At 41.1% G+C, this 18,332-nt stretch overlaps 1 protein-coding gene across 1 annotated transcript; it reads right to left on the bottom strand.

Annotated features, from left to right (window-relative positions):
* Positions 1 to 10,360: 10,360 nt before the first annotated feature.
* On the bottom strand, positions 10,361 to 13,912 carry LOC128470643 (achaete-scute homolog 2-like). The gene is made up of 2 exons (XM_053452546.1): positions 13,259 to 13,912; positions 10,361 to 10,606 (listed from the first exon to the last, which is right to left on the bottom strand). The coding sequence occupies exon 1, from the start codon at positions 13,799 to 13,801 to the stop codon at positions 13,271 to 13,273; it is 531 nt and encodes a 176-aa protein (XP_053308521.1). The 5' UTR covers positions 13,802 to 13,912; the 3' UTR covers positions 10,361 to 10,606; positions 13,259 to 13,270.
* Between the last annotated feature and the right edge of the window lie 4,420 nt (positions 13,913 to 18,332).

Here is an 18,332-nt window from a genome sequence, read left to right as displayed (position 1 = left end):
TAATTTAGTAATGTGTTCTGAGAACAGGGAAGAGATCTTATCAGATGAATAGAACCTGTTCCTAAAGGCGTTCGTTCCCTGTCAGCATTTTACAAACCTAATAAAACATTGCAAAACCTCCAAACTATCCAAAATGACCCGTCGGGACCATTTTAAAAGAAAATGATACATTATTACTTGTATTTTTAAACAAGCTTTAAATATATAACGTGCCTTAGTCATACCTCCTTCTTTGGGAAACAAATCCCTGATGCCCCCTTTTGCTGGGTATGAGGGTATCGCAGGGTTCTACAGTCCTAAAAGCCCCGATAATGTGCAAACTGGTAATGAGGACTTATTTAGTGAGAAGCGTGTAGACATATAATGTGACCCCAGTGACACCCCCGACTGATTAACTTGAAAGGTACTTTAGATAATCACAACTTGCCGAACCTGGTGGAGTCTCTCTGTGCGGCCCGGAGATATCAGAAGAAGGTCCAGATCTGTTTCAATCGACTCATGATCATCTTCCTCTTTGTCTCGTTGAGTTTGACCAACGTGCAGACCCAGGTTCATAGTCAATGGATGAAAGCTTTCTAAAGTAGCTAACCCAAACCTCGCATCATCGTCAGATATCTCACGGGCTTCTGGTAGCCAAAAACTCAGTAGCTTTTGAGTTGGTAATGTATCCATAAATAGACACTTTTTCCATTACTTTTTTGTAGTAGGCACCAAAATCGTTAATGGATCTGTAATTAAACATGACGCCCCAGCTAAACATCACAGGTTTACGAGATGCACCCCAAACGTTGTAACACAAGTCATCCACCAGACCGTTAGCTTCAAAGGTCCAGGTACAAAATCTCTACAACACGTGCACCTGCTTATTCTCGCTTTCCATCCATGGTGCTTCATGAGTAGGGTCCCGAACACCTGTCCCTAATTGAGATAATCTCTACCCCTAAGCGCCTGTTTAGTGGGTGATGAGCCTTGTAATTACCATCAACTTTCAGAAGGGTTAGAGGTCAACAGGTTTTTTTGCGAAAAGCTTGAGCAAGGGCCGTGTGGACGGATGATGAATTCACATTGTATTCATGTCTGCTCTACACAGTAGGAACTCGTGTTATAGGCGATTAGGTTTCCTTCACGGTCTGACTTAAACTGAAAATTGAATAATAATAATAATAGAATTTATATAATTTTACAAAAATATTCCTCTATTCTGAGCCAAATAATAGACAAATAAGTGAGTTAATTTCTGGCACAAACATCTAACTCATGTCAAGGAGATCTTGAATAAGAAGCTTGTTGGTGGCTAGACCTACATAAGTCGATTAAATGGATCAACTCGTTACAACTGGCTGTTTCACGAGTAAACCGAATTTTTATCCGGAAAATTGTGGGTTTTTGACACATTATACATACATTTCTTGGTTAACACTGAGCTAAAAGTTCACAGCCTGCCCAGGAACCCTTTTAAAATGTCCTTGGTTGGTTGGACCTCTTGTTGGAGGTTGGACCTCTTGGGTCTGCAGCACCGTAGACCTTGCTTGGGGCCAGATTTATGGGCGAAGTCTTGTTGGGTGCTATGAATCCTTTCTCAGTCCCTCCACCTGGCCCTGCATTCTGGCCCCTACCCATGTTTTTTTTAATGGTTCTAGGCATCAATGTATGGAATTCATACTGAGACAGGCGACCGTACCATTTCTATCCATGGTTGAGGAAACTACAACACAGCATACTTGTTACATTGCATTATTACACATCTTCCTGGCACCAAAATAATAATTTCAAGAAAAACTGATAATGATGCTGATTTATTGTCCCCTGAGGGCCTTTGAGACAACATTAAAGTACCTATTACATGGATGAATATTTTTCGACACAAACACAAGCTGAAACCTATCCAATAGATTCTTCTTACACCGCTGCATCTGCATTAAACACCACTTGACACCCAAGCCGTTCGGGCATAACTGGGGAAACGTGTTACACGGATCGTAAAAAAAAACACCCACGTGACGTGATTTGAGGAATGATTTCAGAATGATAAGGATTCTCTAACCATCCCATTCCTTTCAAACTTTGTACCAGAATCACTTTCATCCATAACCCCCAAAGCATTTAATTACTTAGTTATTGGGTAATGGGCTTATAGAATAGTAACATTTCAATTTGGGGTTGGTAACTAAATTTGGTGGACTTTTTTTTTCCATCTAAGGTCCACAACAGTAGTAGTCAACCCCGGTATCTTGTTGCCTTCGTTAGTAGTTGAGGGGAGCATCACAGGAATGTGTAAGGGGCACAGATCCTACTCCGCACCGCTATACTCGACTACAAGAGATCTGACCCGATGTCCAATGGTAGGGTGTGCAGGAGAGAACAATCAGAAGACTCCATTCCCTCTAGATTGTAAGCTCTTGTGAGCCAGGCCCTACTGTATCGGTTCGTCTTGGGCTGTCGGTTCTAGTTTTGTCAGACCCTTTGAATGTAAGAGGTGCAGTGGAACATGTGAGCGCCATACAAATAAAAGCTAATAATGATGATACTGTAGGTGATAATGTGCCCCAAACAATTCTCTCACACCTAAGGTCACGGGTTAGATATCAACTTAATTAGGGTTCTTTTTTAAATGGCCTGATATTAGCCATATTGGTCCAAGAGAAGATGGAGTAGAAGGCGATACCTTTTATTGGACCGACATAAAAAGTAGAGTCACGTACACTCCAACGTCTCTACTTTGGATGGAAATACATGGTAGCCTGGTAACCCAAAGGCTGGGGAAAGAGACTTCATATAAGATAAACTCCACACTTACTTTCTTGCAACACATGGCTCTCCAGGTCGGAAGGGGCAATAGGGTGCATTTTAAACACAGCTAAGCCACATGCGCGGTTCTGTATTGTTGCGTTGGGGGTTATTCATTTTTTACTCAAGAAATTTCTTTGATTTTTTTTTTTCTTTGAAATAACAACCCGATCTTTTTCTTTGAAATATTCTTTTTTTCTGATCACTTCTAAGCATTTTTACTGTTTTTTTTTTTTTTTTTAAATCAACAACATTGGGTTCATTTATCTTTTTTCACTACAGCCCTGGAGGTTTTTTTTTTTTTTTTTTTTAATATATTTGTAACTCTACAAATGCCAGAGGGGTAGAAAAACATATTTTTCTAGCTCTACGCCGGCATCCGGAAGGTTAAAGGAGCAGTAACATAATTTCTCCTTGCACACAACTGTGATCTGTATCAAAGAACGGTGGAATGCTGACGATCCTCTTCTGATTAATATCACAGTGACATTTAAATGAGTCGAATGAGAAATGTTTCTCTCCTGTCTTAAGGCAGTAGCGTCTTCAGAGGAACCCAAAACATCTAAAACTAAATGTCGACTTTCGTATTTAGCCGTTCCCGACGGGGTGGAATTGTAAACCCACGTAGATGTTTCTCCAACTTCTCTATTAAATTTAGTTTAACAATGAAATAAATTATCAAAAACATCCTTAGCGTGAATTAGAAGAATTCCAGGTAAACCGTCTGCCCCGTTCATATGGATGTTATTAATTTTATGTGACTCAAGTAGAAGGAACCGATAGGCTGAAAGCCTTTGTTGCCATAACATCAAAAAAAAAAGTAATAATTTCCTAAAAATATTTTTGTTGTGTTTGGCTATTTCAAATATTTAGGGAAAACTCTTCTCTACTCGGTATATTGAAGGATTCGTTGACATTTTTGAAGGGTTAGAGTTAAAGCCTCCATAATAGGAATGCCGTTGACCTTTGGCATTAGAACCGCCAAGGTTGCGACCTTCAAAAAGTTGTTATTTTGGTTGACCCCAGATATATATGACAAGGGATGGATTTTTTTTTTGGTATATATTGTTTTTTTTTAGCATATGACTTGCCTATTTTTAGCATAGAGGGTGAGATGTATCGGCCCCGAGGCTGGTTCTAAGTACATCAACAACCTGCCCTGGTGATTTGACTCCTTTCTACAAGATGTTATCGAACACTCTAATATTGCTTTCACATCACAGGGACAGACAGGTAGAAGAGTCTTGCTCCCGGTGCTAATATTATAAATGATAGTAATAGCCGAGGAATGTTCAGAATGTTCACAGGTCTGAGCTTGCTGCTTTTGTGACGGGACATGTTGAACACACATACCGATACTCATCACTCAAGCACAGGCGGAACCTTGAGAGTGGAAGGTCAACCATCGCACATTGGGAGAGGTACGAATAATATTCAGACGTGCGATCCATTGAAGTCACTCTTAATACCTAATATGACTATCCTAGTTTTTCTCTGAGAAGACACTGCTCCACGGGATGAGTTCTGCAGTAACACGCTTTATCTAGTCATTTTTGTTGAGGTCCCGACCTACTATTGCCCGGCCTGCTGCCATCTTCTCTGAATAGTCTTAAAAAGATACCAATTGGACAATCAAAAAAAGAAGAAGAGGTCAGGTGTTCCTAGAACTCAGCTAGAAGTTCACGATTTATGGTACCCTAGTATGCACGGAACATGAAGCGAGGAACTGGAACCACGAAGTTGGCTCCATAAATCAGTCCTTCATGGCGACTGCCGGGAAATGACCTCTAACATCTCCAGTGTTCTCTCTCTCGGAATTTGTTAGGACAGAATGAGGTGGCGATGTTACCGGTGGGGTTTGTCGGGACGAAACATCAATCTTTTTCCACATTAGTTGTTGGTGATGTGACATGACACCACTTTCTGTCCAGGAGATGCCTTAGTCCTGAACGCATGTGTGATGGGACGTTGGTTGGGTGACATGGCCAGTTGGATAGAATCCCAGCAGATGGAACACGTCTAGTAAGGGGTCTGCATAAACTTATTTATGTTATCACAAACTGAAAGTATTCGACCCACCCCATTTTTTTAGCTATGTCTCACCATTTTTTTTTTACAGCTGATTTGAAACTACATACTCAATTTAACCATTCACCTTAATTTAGATTTCTGGACACTATGAGAATTGCCATACAGCATTAAACTTTTTAAATGTCTGGGAGAACATTCCATGTGTCTACCACTTCCTCTGAAAGTATCGTTAATTACCATTTACCTGTATGATACATTAGATTTTTTTGTTTAAAAAGGTGGGTTCCACCTGTTTTAGGGCCAGAGAACAGGTTATCAAAGAGAAATTCTGTATTGTGCCCATTGAAAAGCTGATGAGTGATCAAACATCTGGAGTAAAAAAACAGCGAGGACTTAAGAGAGACACGACGTAAACTAGGCAAATAGAGAGTGAATGTGGTGTTCTGGAGAGTGAGTAGGCTAAAATCCTGGAACATCTTGAAGTTCTGTCCCTTTGTTAACCAAGACTCAATGTTTCATCAGATGCCTTCAAAGAATGATCCCATATATACAATTCATGTTCTAATAGAAGACCTAAAAGGACATTGACTTCTGAAACTCAGTACAAGGGCTCTCAGAGGGACGCCAAGGAATATGCCACCGATGGAGAAACTCTGATTTCCATCGGTGGCTAATGGCTACTTCTGGTCTAGAATTCCATGCCGCTTCACCCAGTGTGGATTCTGAGCTGAGAACCTTGGGTGAATCCATGTTATGTCAGGGATCCTTCTGGCAATTGACCGATAAGTAAAAATCACCCATGGTGACTTTGATCATGCCTACGTCTACTGGACGCGTGGCTCTTCGAATGCCTCACCCTACCTCTCTAACCATTCCTGTTTGAAGCATTTTATATAAGCTGTGGGCACCTGCGAGCTATCATGGGATCTAAGATGAATGAAGCTTCAGGAGGCAAAGTCCTCATTATAGTCTCATTAGAAATGTAGATCCTTTTGACTCCTCTCCCCCAGCGTATCTCATCCCTCTGGGTACAACCTTACAGATTGAGAATATATTTCCTCCAAGTCTCGGCAGGTTTCTGTATTACTGGTATTTCTGCCCCAAATTGGTGGAATGTCATGCTCTAGAGACAGGTACCTTCTCGACGACGCGTAACTATTGCCAGAATTTCCAGAGAGCCATATATTTGAGACAGTAATAAAATGATGTCATAAAAAAGTTATTACTTCAAACCGGTGACAACCGTGAAAAATGAAATATTGACCTCGTCAGCACATACCCCCTGTCTATTTGTGTGCGTAAACCTTCTAAAAGTAATATTTTTTTTCAACCTACATTTAAAAGGACCTTCTGAGTCTTTTTATTACATTTAATTAATTAATGGGGGGGGGGGAAACTTTCTTTGGCTTCTCCGGATCCTGCAGGTGGTTCTAGAAACGAAGACGTCTCTGGGAACGGATCTATTCCAGATCCTATTCACGCCGCTCTTGGTCCAAACTAGAAGGTTGTCGGAAGCCCACCACAAGAACCTGCCAAGGGGTCTCGCGGGGGCGGAAGTGGCTTTTTTTGTTTTTGTTGAAGTAAATGGGAGCAGCAACACAAAAAAAATTGTTGGCTTTTTACAAACTTTTGTCTTTAAAACCCTGGCATCAAGGAGTTAAAATGAAAAGCGGGAGCGGGGATGGGATACCGCCTGCCCGGTTCCCTTTGTGTGTGTGTGTGTCACCGTGTTTGCCTATGGCTGGATTTGCATGTCAATGTGCATGCGTGCTCCTTTGTCTTTGCTTTATGTTGTGTGTGTGTGTGTGTGGGTTTACGTGTGTGCCGTCGGCTCGGCCCGCGCTCTCTATCCATACGCGTTCCCGGCTGCTTCAAACACCCTGCTTTACATATATTGCTACAATAGCACGTTACGCCTAAGGCCCTAAAACAATAAGGGGTCCGGTTCATGACTCGTATATCAAGCTTGTATATAAACACAAAAGAAAATATACATTCCTCCTTCGAGCACGCCACAACCTGCAAGCCTCAACAGGCCAATGTATAAGAGAAGGACAGGCCAGTGTCATTAATTTCTAGATTTCACATTTTTATACTTTTTTTTTTTACTTACAAATGTATACTTTAGATCAGGTGTAATCTGTCCAGTTCTGTTGCCGGTGAATAGAGCACCTATTGGCTGTCAACCATGTGTCCAAAGTCGTTTCGTGTTGGCAGTATGGGGTATATACATAATATATAATATAACGTTGACCCTGTCCATCATCCGTTGGGGTCATTCAATGGGAATGGGCTTTCTTGAAGGTCCTGTGTGGAAGCTACCAACTGTCCTGGAGAGTTCTCTTGCTCCTTTTTGGCCTAGAGGTTGTCCGCTCCTCTGCCGGGTGGTCGGGGGGCAGATCTCCTCCCTGACGCACCACAGGTTGAGGAGATCACAGATAGATCTCCCTTGTAAGCGGCCCATATACATGGCGGAGCTCTGTGCTTGGCCACCATATCTTGGCACTCAACACAGACGATGGCGGTGGAGTGGGGGGCAGCTGGGGCGATGTCCCGGATCAGGCCAAGTGGCGTAGCCCACCATGATAAGTCTCTGCTCTTTAGTCTTTTTTTTAGGATGCTTTAATTTAGTCAGGTTAATGGAGGACTAAGCTGAAACCCAACATATTAAGCAATGAAGAGCTATTTCCGTGATTCAGCTCTGTGCGCGTGTTAATCTATGACACAGGCGCAATCACACGCATGATCTATTTTTACACCTGAATGAATAATTCTGAGTCATTTACCTTATTTTATTTACTTTATTATTTGTATTTTGGGCCTGACTGCACCCCACAGTGCATTCTATCTGTCTCGCCTCATCCCATGCATGCTTAAATTCCCTCTATTAGCTATTAGCCTCTACCAACTCTGCTGGAAGGCCGTTTCATTTACCTACTACGCTCTCAGTAAAGGAAAACTTTAGTTTGAGATTATTGAAGGTATTTGGAGAAACATTAATGCATTCAATTTGTACATTATCGGGGCTTTTAGGGCTGTAGAACCCTTTGATGCCCTCATACCCAGCAAACATTCCGAGCTCCTAGAAAAGAGGGGCACCAGGGGAGGAAAGAGACACGGGGGAGGAAAGAGGGACATCAGAGAAGGAGGAAAGAGGGGCACCAGGGGAGGAAAGAGGGGTATCAGAGAAGGAGAAAAGAGGGGCACCAGGGGAGGAAAGAGGGACATCAGAGAAGGAGGAAAGAGGGGCACCAGGGGAGGAAAGAGGGACATCAGAGAAGGAGAAAAGAGGGGCACCAGGGGAGGAAAGAGGGCATCAGAAGAGGAAAGAGGGCATCAGAAGAGGAAAGAGACACCGGGGAGGAAAGAGGGGCATCAGGGGAGGAAAGAGGGGCATCAGGGGAAGAAAGAGGGGCATCAGGGGAGGAAATAGGGAAACTGAGGTTAGTAGGCATGTTGGGATGTGACCTGGACTTCACAACTAGTTAAAAAGTAACTAGGGAAGCAAAGAAATGCAGAAAGGGGGACTGTCTGGATGATAATCCCATATCAATCACCTATAGTTCTGCAGCTAGTTCCATAATAAAGCGGCGGGGGGTCCCTTTCCTTTTTCAACCCCACCCCCTCCTCTCTTCGATCCCCAACTGATCCTCTCCCCTCCCTCCAGTAAAAATATCACAGCAATGCAAATGAGTTTTGGACGAAATACCCCCCAAACGCTAATCCAATTCAACAAAATAAAATACAGGACAAAATATATATATTTATTTACAGATTTTTAATAGAAAAATAGCTTTATGGAAAAATTCCAGCCTATAAAATCCGAGAAAATGAAATATCTACAAATAAATTATTTTTTACAGTTCTGTTTTTTTTTTTAAATTTTTTTGTGTGAATACGTAGCTGCGTTTCGACCCAGCGTCTGGTTTTTGTTTAACGTGCGTTCCCATCATGCACTTGGTGACTGAGCGACTCTCCTTCCCGAGGAGTAGCTCCGTGGTATCTAACCGGATATTGGGCACTTCCTATCACGATTGCGCAATAGAAGGTTAAGGCACCAGTCCGTCCGTCCATCCAAAAGACGGATTTCTCCTCAACATTAGGCTGCTGTGGGCTCTTGAAATTATGTCCACATTTTTTTTTGGTAATAAATTTGTAATTTTGATTTATCCTCTCCAATTCCATGGTATTTTCAGTCCCCCCCCCCCCCGAATGTTCCAGTTAAAAATTATTTTTTATCAGCAAAATTAACAATAATAATAATAAAATGAAAGACTACATAGATAATTCAATACCAAATCGTGTTTAACCCCTTAAGGACAATGCATTCTGAGCCCGTACATGTACGGCCATTGTCATGAAGGGGGTTAAAATATTGGCGCGTGGAAATAACTAGTAGTTGGAGGTAGATACACATTTCATTCCGTATGTACACGTGTTGGGGTGATAGATACATAGCATTCGGAGGCAGATCGGCCCCAGCCGGCTCATCTAGGCTGCTTTAAAGACCCGAATCTTAGATCAGTCTCATCTTAGAAGGTTATTCTTGCGGCGATCCCTCCCCACCATCGTCCACATTATTAAAATTAAAATAAAATTAACATTATTGCCAAAAAAAAATAAAAATTAAAACAAAATAATTAAAAATAATATATATATACATCTTATATTTTCATACATGAAGATCCTTCCTAGATTTTAATATTCATTACATTTTGGGCAGTTTTCTTAGGTGATATGCATTAAAAAATGCAAAAAAATAATTTAAAGGGACACTATCCTTTTTTAAATTGGCCTATAGAGCATAAACTATTACTAAAAAAAATATTTTAAGAATATAGTTATGAGTTTGCACATTTTTTTGTATTCAGAAACTGACTTTTAGACTTATTTGGCATCTGTTCATCATTTTTCTTACATTGTATCCGAGCCCTTAGCTGATTAACGACCTCTCTGACAGATCAGATGAACCGTAAACTGAGATTATAACGTGTTTTGAAGTAGACCGGGTCATGTGATCGGCGGACAATAAAAAAAAAAAAAAAAGGTATTTACAAAAGAAACCAAAAAGTGCATTTAATGCCTCTACCTTTACGCACGCGGTATTCAAATCCGATCTAAAAACTTTTTGTTATTAAAGAAACCAAAAAAAGAAAGTCGGTTAACTCCGTACCGTACCCGGTATACCTAAAAAACAAACCCAAGGTCTAAAACAAGACAAATATTATTGTAACCATCAATACTTCCCAGATCTTTCATTCATTGTTTCGTGTTTGGTTAGTAAGCCGTGGCTCTGTTTGCATTTGGATCCATTAGTTGACTTATTCTGAGTTATACTCGGTGTCACTCGTTGCCCGCAGCGCATCGGGGCCTTTTTGACTTCTAAAAAAAAAAAGTATTTCGGAAAACAATAGACGTGGTTCTATTTAAAAAAACAAAAAAAAAAGTCTTAAGGCATGGATTTGTGGCTTCTCTGGGCTTTCTTTATCTCTGCACGGTTCTTAGTGAATTGTCCGTGTAACCCCTGACCTATCAGGCATTAAATACTGATTTAACCAAAATATATTAGTCCCGCCTACGGTAGATGGCAGCGTGAAATGACAGCGTCTATATACAACATTCCACATAAATATAGGTCTGTATATATTATATTCTATTTTATAGTCAAAGTGACTTCGTTGCCATCCTGGCAGAAGGCGTATTCTCTCTGTAGATGTTTGTCCGTGTATCTGCTGCAGCTTGCGGTCATTCATTTCATCGGTGATGTGACGTCTTTCAATGATGGAGCCTGTGAATTAAAAAAAATGTATAGATTTTAGGAAGAGGACTCCATAAAACGTAACCATAAGCATTCAAAACAGACTGGAGATGGTCCATGGGTGTTCCTCAACTTCTTCTTGGCCAAGAGTCTTGGTGAGCTCGTTGGGCACCTGGGACCATGATGTGGATAAAACCCATCGGCAGCCCTACCACGGGCCTACATTGGTGTAGAAACACCAATTTAGACTATTTTTGTCCCAAACAATATGCGCTCTGGAGTTGAGGCCACATTTAGGTGATTAAGGTCTAATTTTTTGGGAAGAAGCCTCATGGCTAGTGGTGGGTTTTCTGCCCGCATTCTAAAGAGATGGAGCTACCAATGTCCTAGGGTTTAATAAAACCTGACACATCTTCTCTTAACAGCCACAAACTCCAACTGTTGTTGCTTTCTGGAAATATACTTTATAATATTGAAAATTTGCTACAAAAATGTTGAAATATATTGTATTTAAAGATACACAGTGATAAAAAAACACGGTGAGAACAAGTTCTGCTCTAAAATCCTACTCAAGAGAGATCGATGAAGAGCTTTCATTTAAATTCTCTAAAATATGTAATATTGACACAGGGGGGGTCTTAGAAAACACAGAGACAGCTAAAACAAATACGAGAGCGGGTTCCAGTGATGTCAGGAGATAAGCCTAAAAAATCACAAATGCATCTTAAAAAAAGGAGACTCTGAATTGGTCTCCATTAAAAGACGATTTCAGCAAACACAGACAAGGAGAGGGAATTTCAACAAACACTGAGAACCTCAATACCAAGAGTAAACTTTCTCTTTCTACCAAACAAACCGGCCGTGGGAGGCGCTCGGGTCACTTTATAGACTGAAGTTGGAGTATTGACTTCGGTATTGGAAACCCTCCAAGGAGGATATTGATACCATGGAGAAAATCCGTGGAAGGGGCTACTAAATCCTGGTTTAGAGGATACGTATTATCAGGGAAGCTTAGAGAATCTATAAGGAGAAGAAATCTAAGAAGCTTAAAGAATCTTTAATATGAAGAATAATAGACGTATGATTTATAGCTTGGGGGATAGAGAAGGTAAGAGGGAGAAAACATTCGAAAACACAAAGAAGGGAAAATAAAACGCAGGAGAGACGACTAATTGATAGGATGAGAAAAGCTAGGACAATAAGTAATTCTCTACTGCTAGGTCAGAGGCTTCGATGTCATGTGATTAGGCATTCTTTCAGTGGATGGGTGGTGGATCCATGGACGAGTGTTCCAGGAGAAGTGGTGTAGGTTGATGGAAAGAGAGAACTTATATCCTGAACATAAGACAATGCTAAGGAGGACCAGGTAGGAAAATGGAACTTCTGGACAATTGAAAAAGTTCTTATTTCTAGGTCTAATCTGTAACTCAATATATCCTGCTCCCCAGTATACTCCCATGCTTCTCAAATTATCAAATGGCCAACGTGGGGGGGGCTGGACAGAACAAGAGATAGAGAAGGACATTAAGAAGAGGTAACTTTTAGAGAAAGGCCACTGGAGCCTGGAATCTGCTTCTAGTAGACATGATGGACAGATAAGGATTTAAGGAGTAGGACACTTATCTCAGCCTGTGATGGCATTCTTAGAGGGAATGGCCAAATATTGGCCACTTGGTTCTCATCTGATGCTAGGATTTGTTTCCATAACTATCCGGTTTAGAATTCAACACGGATTAGACTAGGGACACAGACAGGTCTTTTGATGGAGCTCAATTAAAATGAACACAAATCTGGCTGCGTCTCTTCTACAAGGACCCTGGTGGTGGACATCAAGGTCTTCTTTTACTTGGCTAGAAGATGATGGGTGGAAACTGTTGAGTTACAACCACGAATCCCTGCCCATTGTATATACTTTTCAATGTATCAAAGTTTGTACAAGCAGTAAAATCTATCACAACAAGTCCGGACTGTCCATATGGTCTAAAGGAGCATCTGCCTAGAGGGCAACACAATAATTGTTTGGCAAGGGAGCCAAGGCAGCAAGAAGTATTGACCCATCACTGCAATGAGATGTATCACACTGTAAAAGGGTTTGAACCCATGCATTATGGTTTTTGGACAATTTGTATGCTTCTGTAAAAGGCTGGACAGCTGAATTAGAGCCATCCTTCACCTCCTTCTTCAGTCTGGTTGGCAGTGATGGGTGTTAGATCACAAACTGAAAAGGAGTTCAGCCCATGCCTAACCCAGCAGAAAAGAAGTTTGACAGCAGAAAATGATGGTTTGGTCAAGCTAGTCTCCTGTGTGTATTGCTGTAAAGACTCAAACCTTAATCAATCCTTGGTCTTAGATTCCGGAGCCGTATGCCTATCCTGTGCATAGTTCAATTCCCTCACTATATTAAACTCTACCACTTCTACTGGGAGGCTGTTCCACTTATCTACCTCCCTCTCAGTAAAGTGAAACGTCCTTATTACATCTAAGCAAACGATTATAACAAATGTAAAAACTTGTCATAACCTCTGCCACGGTATGATTGGGGTACAATAGACATGGATACATCAGGAAAGGAGATCTCTGGCTTGAAGAGCTTACAGTCTAAGTATTCACACATAGTTGCCCCCTGTGAAACAAGGGCTACCCATTGCTAAAGTAAAAGGGTTAAATGGTGGGAGCACTAACCTTGATGCCCTGCTATCCCCAGCCATGTAGCCTTAGGAAGAAGTCTGGATCAGAAACGCTGCTGTCCTCCCTAGAGCATTCTTCAGAAGTGCAGGATGAGCAGGACCTCGGTGACAAAGGCATGGACCCAGAATCACCAGAACAGCTGCTCCCACACGGGGAAAGTCCATCAGAGGTAGGTCCTCCTCCTTGACCATCTCCAGCTGGTCCTCCTCCCTGCCTCTCCATCAGCAGAGCCTGCAGAGCCCTGATATACTCAACAGCTGAGCGCAGGGTCTCCACCTTGCTCATCTTCTTGTTGGGACCCTGAGCCTGGGGCACATGCTGCCTGAGCTTGGCAAAACCCATGTTGACCAGTTTCACCCTGTTCCTCTCCCTCTCGTTGCGCCTTTCAGAGGTAGAGGACAAAACCCCATCGTTAACAATTTTCTGACACCTTAATCTCTGGGGGGACCCTGTGGCAGCTGTCCCTTTGCGGTGTCCTCTAGGCAGATGCTTTTGGGGGCTTGTGTGATGCACATCCTGCTCTTCTGAGAGGTCCATGCTGGAGACAGAGCTTCAGGCAATTGTAACAGGTGCTCTCCTTAGCTACCCAGTGACTTCTCAGTTGGAATGATGGGGTTTATTGGTTGTAGCTCCTGGTCTAATCTGACCTTCCCTCTCCTCCCTTTGCTGAGCTGTATCCCGGAATGAGGCAGGATCTTTATAAAAGAGGTAACTCCCCTCTGTCAACTGGTCATGACATGCCTTTTTTATTCTCATTGTGTACTTCCTTAAGCAGCATGTTACACATATCACTTTCTCCTCCAGATAACCAACCCCCCCAACCACCACCACCTTCTCTCCTCCCTCCCACTAGGACTACCAGCTCTTCTTTCACAAGGAAACACTTTACCTTGGAAGATGATGCCACAGATTTCTGAAGAAATCTAGATAATCTGTATATCACACACATACACTAGAGGGCTGTGAATGGGAACAGTAGAGGTTACTGTAATCTGGGAAATTATACAAAAAAAACTTTCCATATATGCCAAACAAAAATATTGTTACAAATAGCCACATAATCAGAAAAAGAATCTAGAAAATATATTTTATCAGTATTTCCTTTTAAAATGTATTTAATTCATTAAAAAATATCTAACCCGAGTTTTGTAAAAGCAAACATTTTTGCTTATGTTTACAATATATATTTTTATAAAATGTTCTATTAGCTTTGCAGTTTCTTAAGAAAAAAGTTTTATGAAAAAAAAACGATTTTCTTATGGTCTGACTTTTGAACTGCAGTTACATAGATGTATATTGTATCTCTACAGAGATCTGTTTGTAATAGTGCAGGTGATTAATGACTTAAAGCATGCAAATAGTTAAGGTTTCATGTTAACAAAAGCAAGTATGTGCAATTTTTACATAATCTGATGTGTTTTTTAAATAGAACTGAGGTTAGTCATGAAGAGGGGGCTCGGATGTACACTGTATCTCTACAGAGATCTGTTTGTAATAGCTCAAGTGATTATTTTACGCAAAACAGATACAATTTCACGTTAACAAAAATAAGTATGTGCATTTGTATACAATCTAACATTTTTTAGTGAATTGAAAACTCTTAGGAGGTTAAGTGACTCATAAAAATCCCTCTAAGCTTCAGTGTATTCCTATATTTTCAAAACCAATATAAAATGTCCAATGGGAATCTCTATGAAACTGAATTAACCCATGCAGTGCCAGAGTTGGAGTCCACCCCTGGGTTAAATTAAAACTGGAGACCGTTAATAAAAATGCAATCAACGCACCGCATTACGTTGAACTGTATTAAAAGTAGATTAGTGGGTGGGTTAGTACACCTCATCGTTTCTATTCACTAAGGGGTCTGTTTTGCAAGGCGGGGTGTTTTGCTACTGAATTAGATTGCTAGACCTCAGGGCGAATCAATCACTTGTCTGAATCGGGCGAAAAAAGAGAGAGAGATATGCACGCTCAAAAATAAGTGAAAAAAAAATAAATACTTGTCATACCTGACACTTTCACCCCACAGTTGGGGAATCTTCATCGTTGCACAAAATTATTTTCATGCAATACAGCATCGGGTTTTTGTGCAAATATAGTGGACAGTTTATAGTTTATGGGGTCATCCAGGATTCAATGTCAATGTCAGTGTTGGGGGCAGAAGCCGCCCTACAAGTGATCCGCGAGGGCCGATCCCGTGCTTATCTGTTTAATTACATACGTATGTAAATGCATGGCAGGCTTCAGTAAAAGCACCAGGAGGAGTAACGTTAGGAGTTGAGCATGTATTCTAAAACCAGAGCGTCAGAGGCTAAGAAATGCAAGCAAGTTTTACTTCGTTGAGCTGGTGGTAGATAAGTGGAACAGCCTCCCGACGGTAGTGGTAGAAGCTAATACAGTGAGGGAATTTAAACATGGGTGGGGTGGGGATATGGCTCCTTACGAGACCAAAGACTTACCAAAAGATGGGCAGACTAGATGCCCAGTTGCGGAGACAGGTGTCATGGGACCATCCTGTCCTAGCCTAGTTTTCATCCTGGACTGTGTTGCCAGACCTTCTTCTGAATTTAGAATTTAAAGGAAATAATGTAAGACTTCAAAATTGTCCCTTGGGAGGTCTTTTTAAACCCTTGAAGTGGACCTATCACTTTGATGATGATGATGATGATTATTCTTCACCATTAAGTTGTTCCTCTGAATTTGATGACCCTTCTTAAGTTGTAGAATGGAGAGTGCATTAATGGTAGTATTTTCTAGGGAAATATATGATGTAGCTACCACCATCACACCCCAAGTACACACAATGCTCATCTCCAGCCTTTAGCTAGCTCTATCTCCAGGACTACCCTGATGTATCTCTATATATTCATATATATTGACCACCTCAACCTGTTGCACCCCTCCTGTACTTTGTTGGGTGCTGCTATGTTATATTGGACTGGAAGTACATTCTCCATACCAGAATACCGGTGGTCTTTTCCATCTGGATAAATGTCATGGAATTGGACATATTGAATCCAGGGTCCTCCAGCCTTGTAGGTCTGAACCTATTCCCAGCCTCTTCTCCTCTAGATCTCATGTTCCCCATGTAATAAGATATCGGCCCCTGTTGTGTGCTGGTGGGCCTGATCTTCGTATATAAATAATAAGCCACCTCAAGCATCTGGCACCATGTGGCAAACTATTGTCTTCTGAGTTGGAATGAGGATGTCCATTCTATAGATATCGTCATTGCCTTCTTTCCTTAAATCTCATTAACGAGATCCACGTTTCTTCTGTCTCAGCATTAGCCGCTCATTGATATTAAAAGTCTTTATATCTCTGGGCCACAATGCTTCGCCAGCAGGATTATCATATTTGAAACGAGCTGCTCTGTGTAGAGTGTTAATGACTCAAGTGGGCATTGCAATGATTTATCCAAGATCTTCTTGTTGGATAGGACCCTTGACCCGTGTAATTAGTGTTCGTGTTCCCTTCCCCGCTGGGCCCCTAGGATTCTTGTTGTTAGGAAGGCATTCAGAAGCCAAGTAGCTAACAGCTGCAGACCAGCCTCTCATACAGACCTCCGTCCTAATTTTCCGAATGAAGGTGGCCACCGAGCTTTGTTCCCCATGCCAGCACCAGACTGATACATGGTCCTTCCACTGCGTGCTGCTATTTTTTCAAACATGGCTCATTTATCCCATTAAATGGAAGTCTTTTTCTCCAGAAAGAAAACAGGGGAGGTTTCCATTGATGGAGCGTATGGTGGTCACTCCCCTCCCTTCTGTTCGGCGTAAGCACGGATTAAGAAGAACATAAAGAAAAGCATGTGGCTTCTTAAACCTCTGGTATCTAAGCAGCCATTGGGACAGAAGGGATCCTTGAATTCACAAGACCACTCTATCATTTCTACATGAAAACCTCAGCTTCCTTCCAATTACATCAACCAACGTGCTTCTTACCATTTTTTTAAATAAATATGATTATTAAAATCAGACTCAAAATAGGTAAATCTTCCGAGTTTTATAAAGTTTTTTTTTTTTTTTTTTTATGCTCGAAAGAGTAGATTGTGGACATTCATCGATTTATCTTTTTGGTGATCTATCAGGACATAAATTGAAAGATTTCAAATTTTGTATATTAAAGAAGGGTTATTTTTTAATTTGCATTTGTTTTTTTTTTTTAAATTAAAAAATAAAAAAAATCACGCAGTAATAAGAACATATAGAACATACAGAATTGGCAGAAAAAAAAAATCGTAAAAGAAAGATTAAAAGTCCATTTTTTATGGAGAAGGAATTAAAATGGACAAAGTTGGGTGGAATTATCTACGAAATCCATGGGCATTTTATTCATGTCACTTTTATTTTTTTATTTTAAATAAGTATTTTATAATTACATAACTATCTTTTTTAACTGTAACTTACAAACCAGCCCGTATAATTACGATATGTGTTTCGATAGAGGAGAGGCCCCATGTTTTTCTTAGTTTTCAAACAGAGTAAGGAATTCACGCCCTGGAGAAACAATATATTATGGTCATAATGATCACATTTACCGAGTTTGGAGTAAATAAATGGTAAAAAACCCACCTGTTAACTCCTCCTGATACAATCCTCGGGGTGAAAACAAAAAGAGAAGGGGGCAGTGAGTATAAAAGAAATATTTTTTGATATCCTAAGGCAGAAATATGAATCACTCCATAAAGCTGAAGAAAGGTAAACTGCATGCTGATGTTCAGCATGATACTGATGGAAAACAGCGATGTTCTTTGGGCATTATAGAGAAGTCTTCACCTCAAAGCCCGTGGCTGTCGGCCTGTCAACATACACTATTGGGACAGCTGACCATTAGGGACTTTGATGACATCACATCCTAAAAAACATTGACATTACTATGAAGTTGGTCCCTTCTTTGCAGTTATAACAACAAAGGCTTTCCACAAGATTTTGGAGAGTTTCTGTGGGATTTTGCCCGTTCATCCAGTAGAGCGTTTGTGAGGTCAGGCGCTGATGTTGGATGAGAAGACCTGGCTCGCAATCTCCGTTCCAGTTCATCCCAAAGGTGTTTGATGGGGCTGAGGTCA

The sequence above is a fragment of the Spea bombifrons genome, chromosome 12, assembly GCF_027358695.1.
Source record: "Spea bombifrons isolate aSpeBom1 chromosome 12, aSpeBom1.2.pri, whole genome shotgun sequence".
NCBI classification, from domain to species: domain Eukaryota; kingdom Metazoa; phylum Chordata; class Amphibia; order Anura; family Pelobatidae; genus Spea; species Spea bombifrons.
This window is presented reverse-complemented; position numbering and strand designations above follow the sequence as displayed.

Bases quoted from the DNA above. Each gene is read 5' to 3' on its own strand.
- LOC128470643 (XM_053452546.1), bottom strand. From the start codon at position 13,801: ATGGACCTCTCAGAAGAGCAGGATGTGCATCACACAAGCCCCCAAAAG.